Source organism: Nematolebias whitei, chromosome 14 (genome assembly GCF_014905685.2).
Source record: "Nematolebias whitei isolate Nwh7 chromosome 14, NemWhi1, whole genome shotgun sequence".
NCBI lineage: Eukaryota > Metazoa > Chordata > Actinopteri > Cyprinodontiformes > Rivulidae > Nematolebias > Nematolebias whitei.
Genome location: NC_056511.1, coordinates 6863453 through 6869452, shown reverse-complemented (window position 1 = coordinate 6869452; position 6000 = coordinate 6863453). Strand labels below are relative to the sequence as shown.

General features: G+C 40.6%; 1 protein-coding gene across 1 annotated transcript in view; it reads left to right on the top strand.

Annotated features, from left to right (window-relative positions):
* Positions 1-348, top strand: part of LOC119420811 (zinc finger protein 260-like) — a 6412-nt gene extending 6064 nt beyond the window's left edge. Inside the window, exon 3 of the mRNA XM_037688238.1 lies at positions 1-348. This exon is cut by the window's left edge and continues 947 nt beyond it. Within this exon, the coding sequence (XP_037544166.1) occupies positions 1-348 (348 nt within the window).
* Positions 349-6000: the final 5652 nt, after the last annotated feature.

The window sequence follows — 6000 nt, the reverse complement described above, 5'->3', positions numbered from 1 at the left end:
ATCCACACAGGACAGAAACCATTTGCTTGTGATGTTTGTGGACACAAGTTTAGAGACAAGTCCAATTTAAACCAACACATGAGAGTCCACACAGGACAGAAACCATTTGCTTGTGATGTTTGTTGGCAACCGTTTGGACTAAAGTCAAATTTAAACAAACACATGAGAATCCACACAGAACAGAAACCATTTGCTTGTGATGTTTGTGGACAAAGGTTTGGACAGAAGTCACATTTAAGCAGACACATGATTATTCACACTGGACATAAACCATTTGCTTGTGATGTTTGTGGACAAACATTCAGACGAATTTCACATTTAAAGGTTCACAGGAAAGTCCACATGTAAAGAATAAACAGTTTAGCTGTAAATGTTGTTACAACTCCAAAAGACATTTAGGTGTTTAGACTAACCAACTTTGTTTGTTGTTAAATATTAAGTGTGTTGTGGAAAATTGTTTTCCGTAATTAAATTACTTTTTACTTGCAGAAATACGTGTATTTGCATGCTCTATTTGTTAGTGCATGGATTTTTTCTTGGTTCTTGGGTTTCCTCAACAGACTAAAAAACATTTGTTATATAAATTGGTAACAATTTTTTCTCTAGGCATGAATGAAAATGTGAATAGGTGGTTGTCCCTACTTTCTTTTTTTTTCCATGTGGCCCTGTGATGCATTTGCAACCTTTTCAGGGTCTTCTTTGCTCATTGCACAGTGCACAGGCTGGGGATCAGTATCAGCTTCCCAGCAAACCTGCACAGAAAAAGTGGGTTAAGAAAATGATGCCTGTTTCTATTATAGGTGTAATGGTGTTTTTATTTGTACCTGACTACCAGTTCATGCATCTAGGTTGATGTTAACTGCATTTTGCTAACTGCTGGGATAAAACAAGTAGAAGAATGTACCATGTACACCAGCACCTGGAGGTTGTTATGCGAGAAGGAGCATCCGTCTCTTTCGAAGCCGCTCGGACATCTTGGGAGGTCCTGACTTCTGAGATCTCCTGATATCAGCCAATCAACCTACACAATATCTCATGGAGCTGACTGATCTATGTCCTGGTAGGACAAAGCCTTTTATTCACTGGTGGTGCCTGTTGTTATCAAGATAAAAGCAGTTCAGTTTTGAAATATTTAGCTCCTTCACAAACCAGAGAGAAATATCTTCCAACAAAGAACTGGTCCCAAATCTGCCTTTTAAAGTTTCAGTAACATTGATAACCTTATACCTTTATTTTCAGAGACTCAAAGTCATTTGATATCCGGTTTATAATTTCACAAATTTTTATATCTTATTTTAGAAGTTTTTGTTGGCACATATAATCGTAGTTCTCAATGTTCATACATCACTGATTATAATTTTGCAGTAAAATTACAAAATCTTACAACTGAATCTGTGCTCGAACTTCCATCCGTCCATTATCTTTTACCCGCTTCTTCCATTTTGGGTCACGGGGGTCGCCGGTGCCCATGTCCAACAATTATTGTGCGAGGGGCAGGGTACAACCTGGATGGGTCGCAAGTCCATCACAGGGCCACAGAGACAAATGAGACAAACAAACATTCACTCTCACACCTAGGGACAATTTAGAGTTACCAATCAGTCTAACATGCATGTTTTTGGTCTGTGGGAGGAAACCGGAGTACACAGAGAAAACCCACGCATGCACGGAGAGAACATACAAACTCCACCCTCTCAATCTACCCAGAGGGTTTACCACTAGGATTATGCTAAACCCCACTGCCGCCTCTCCTCTAAGGGGTATATTGAACCAATGTAGCACTTGAATATTACCCAGAGTAACCTTAGGTTAGTTTTGCTTAAGGCTGTGTTGAAGGTGACTCCTCCAGATTGTTAACGATCTTCATTTGCAAGTCACACCCTTATCTCACCCCATGATTCGCCCAACCTAGCAGCCGGGTTGAATCGTTGCCCATGGGAAAACTTGCATTCAAGGCCACCCACCTTCGGTTGTAGAACTGCAATTGTTACCAATCTGGTATTTTTTTAAGAATCTATGCATAAGATTCCAGGATGTTGTTTAATCGTAGCTGAGAAACCTTTAAAAACCTCCTCTTTTTGTTAGAATTGAACCAAGCCAAATCCATGAGTACGAAGTGTAGAAATGATAGTCCAGAGTTTTACATTTTATGCTTTGCTTTAATTAATGATTTGCAGGGGTACAGCGTTATCAGCACAAATTGTTACATTCAATTATTCAATAAGATTAATGATAAGGAGTCCATGCCTGGTCCCAGGAAATATCCTATTGGTCAGATGGGACGTACAGAATATGGGGAGTCTACCAAGGAAAGGCTCTCCTGGCTCCGATGAGCTGTGTTAGGAAATCTTGAATCCTAAAGCATAGGTGGTCCACTAAAGTGCAGCCTCCTCTTATTGGAATGGACTGTTACGCATTTGGAGCCCCAAAGCATATTAAATCCCCACAAACCCCTAAGACTGTCCCATGAGCCAAACAGATTTCTAACCAAACTGTTACAATCAACCTTGACAGCACACAATCTATGTGATAACTTTTCAAGAGGACTGGAAACAGGATAATACTCTCTTCATCTAATCTTTTTCTCTCAGTTATGGAAAAACACTGCTATTTTGTATCAAATTTAGCATTTGGACAATATATTAGGGGTCGCTCACCATTTCGGTCTGAAGACCTTTGCATAATGGCAAGAGAATTCTCTCCTCCAGAGCCCTGGAAAGAATCACCCTTAGCCCCCAAAAGCAGTCCTAATCTTGAGGGGTCTGGTCTGGCGTCAGCTCGGCTGAACAAGGGAGTATTCCTATCTTGATGAAAAAGAAGTCCCTTCTGAGTTGTCCAAATCGCTCTGAGTGGCTCCTGGAGCGATATCAAAATTGTCCTGTCTCGTCGACTCCACGGTCCATTCAGCACTTCCCTGTAGGTGTGTCTGGTTTTTATAGACGGATTACTGGTTAGAACCAGTTTTTCCATTGTACCATTCTCTGGTGTCATGCTCTGATTGGCCTCTGCACTTTAGGGCTGTGTGTTTCTCGGAACACGAGAAAAGCATTCTAATCCATGTCCATTTATGGTATCAAGAGTATCATCTTGTCTCACGGCCCCTCAGTTACTAGCACATGAGTTTTTTACAACACTTTTCTTTGTATTTGTTTTAATAATAACATTTACCTGTTTACTCAGATCCCTTGTTGGGTGTGTTTTAGTGATGTAAGAGGTTATTAAAAGTCAGAAAAACAGAAAAATTGTTTTGGAACGGACAGAAGATGTTTTTGAGACAGACGAGAGAAATGTTTAGGCGAGTTGGGGGAAAACAGGTGCCAGCTTCTCTATTTACGTCTGAGAGGATATAAAACATGACAGTTCGTTCCAACAACTTGTTTTCTTGCCTCCAACCTTGGACCAACTTACACTTGCTCATTTCAGACAGAAAATCAGAAAATGCATGAATTACTCCGTAACACATTCTAACTTGATTTCTACTTTGAATGAGGATTAAAAAAAATCACTAATACTGTTTCACAGTTGATTTAAAATGAGTAGTTCACTTCAACATTTAAAAATGGTTTGAACTAAACACACTTTGATTATCAAGACATTTGTAAGATAGTAATGATAATAGAAAAAGAGAGTGTTCTTTCAATTGATCAGTGCAGGACACTTAGAAAGTCTCTGGATGAACTTAATCTTGTGTTTCTGGACTCAAATCAATGAAATACAGTTCTTGTCCCAGGAAGGCCCTCAAGGTCAGGATTTGACCTGAGGCTTAGTTCACTACAGAGCGATCAACACAGAGGTGTCTCCCGCTCTTCCACCTTTGAGCGTTTTCTGCCGAGACAGGAGACGCAGAGGAGAAACACTGCAGGCTGCTGGAGAGTTGGAGGTAACCAGGAAAACCTGGAGTGGAGTTTTAGTGGTGTGAGTATTCTCCTATTAATCAAGTGGAATGGATTTGTTCACAAAGAAATAGATACAGCGCTGACTGTTTCATAGTAAATGTGGGGACGTCCAAATGAACGTTTTTTAAAATGTGCGTTCTGACATTGATCAATTTACAAATTAGGCCCTGCATATTATTCCATCTCAAACTGGTGCTAAATGATGATAACTCCAATGGGATGTTGTTTTCAAACAGCAAAATGGTGCCAGCAGTTCTTCCTCCTATCTCATCCATGTTCCTATTGCGTTTGTGGATTCTTACAAATACTTGGGAATTTTGGTTGACGCACATCATTCTTTTAAAACACATCGAAAACTTGATAAAGAAACCGAAATTCAAACTTTTTTTCCAGAAATAGATCTTGCTTAAATCTGATTGCCAGAAAAGGCCTTGTAACTGCTACCTTCCTATTGAAAGCCGTTGATTATGGTGACATTATTTACATGAATGCCCCCGCCAGCTGCTTGCAGATGTTGGATGCTGTCTACCATGATGCGCTAAGATTCATAACTGGTTGTTATTACCGTACCCATCACTGCATAATAATAATAATAATAATAATAATATATATATATAAGTTAAATCCGATTCTCTGGACATTCAAAAAGCAAAACAAAACAAAAAAAACTGTAGAAACGTTTCATCTTTCATCCAAAAGACTTCCTCAGTCTGAGGTGATGTATTCAGCTCAGTCTTATAAATAACACCTTCTCGTAGTGGATCAACCATTTTGCTGCTGACAGCAGTGACAGAAGGACCATCAGCCTAACGATGGATCATTAGCACACTGATGGCTGTTTGCTATTCACAAGGGGCTGAGTGATACTAGCAATCACAGCATTGTAAGAGGTGGACAGTTGAACCCAGAGGCCTCCACCCCTATTTAAAGATGGACGGTTTCTTTTCACAAAAATGGCCTCCTTTACTCTTCTCTCAAACCACCGTTCCTCTCTATCAAGGATGTGAACATCTTCATCCCTGAAAGAGTGACCGCTGGCCTGGAGATGAGTGTAGACCGCAGAGTCCTGGCCTGATGATGTTGATCTTCTTTGCTGGGCCATCCTTTTGGCCAGTGGCTGTTTAGTTTCCTTGATGTAAGACTGATCACCCTCCTGACACTGAACAACATACACAATAGTACTCTGTGCCGGGGGACTGGATCTTTGGGATGAACCAGTCTTTGCCATAATGCATTTTGGGGTTTAAAAGCCACTGGGACGTTGTGTTTAGAAAATAAACGTCTCCGTTTTTCTGATACTCCCGCAACATATGGAATGACCACTGGTCTGGGTTCCTCCTATTCACCTGATGGCTGATTGGAGTCCTGTTTGGGTTTCTTCTCTGCTTTCAGGAAGGCCCAGTTAGAACATCCACATTGCTCTAGAGCCTTTCTTGTGTGGGATTTCTCCTTCTGCCTGGCTCCTGAGTAAGTGGGGATGCTGTCTGCTCTGTGGTACAGAGTCCTGATGACTCCTAACTTGTGCTCCAAAGGGTGATGGGAGTCAAACTGCAAATACTGGTCTGAGTGGGTTTGTGGTACACCTCAATTTGCAAATGTCCTCTAACAGAAACTGAGACATCACAGTCCAAGAAAGCCAGCCTGCCATTTTTTACATCTTCTTGTGTGAACTTGATGTATTTATCCACAGAGTTGATGTGATCAGTAAAATGTTGGACTTCCTGAGATTTAATTTTAACCCAGGTGTCATCAACATACCTGAACCAATGACTTGTGTATGTCCCTGAAAAGAAGGTCAAGGCTCTCTTTTCTACCTCCCCCATGTACAGGTTAGCCACAATTGAAGAAACTGGAGACCCCATAGCACACCCATGTTTCTCCCTATAATATTGGCCCCCATATGTAAATTAGGTTTACTGTAGGCACAGTGACAAGAGTTGACACAGTTGTTCTGTGGAAAGCGTGGTCTTGCTGCTCAGAATGGTGTCTGATTTTAATCTTAAACTGACCACCATTTTTATTGGAAGCTTTGTGGTTTTAATGTTGATTCAACTTTTATGAGAATGTTTTATTCATGTTTTATTGAGTCTATTTTAACCTTTAC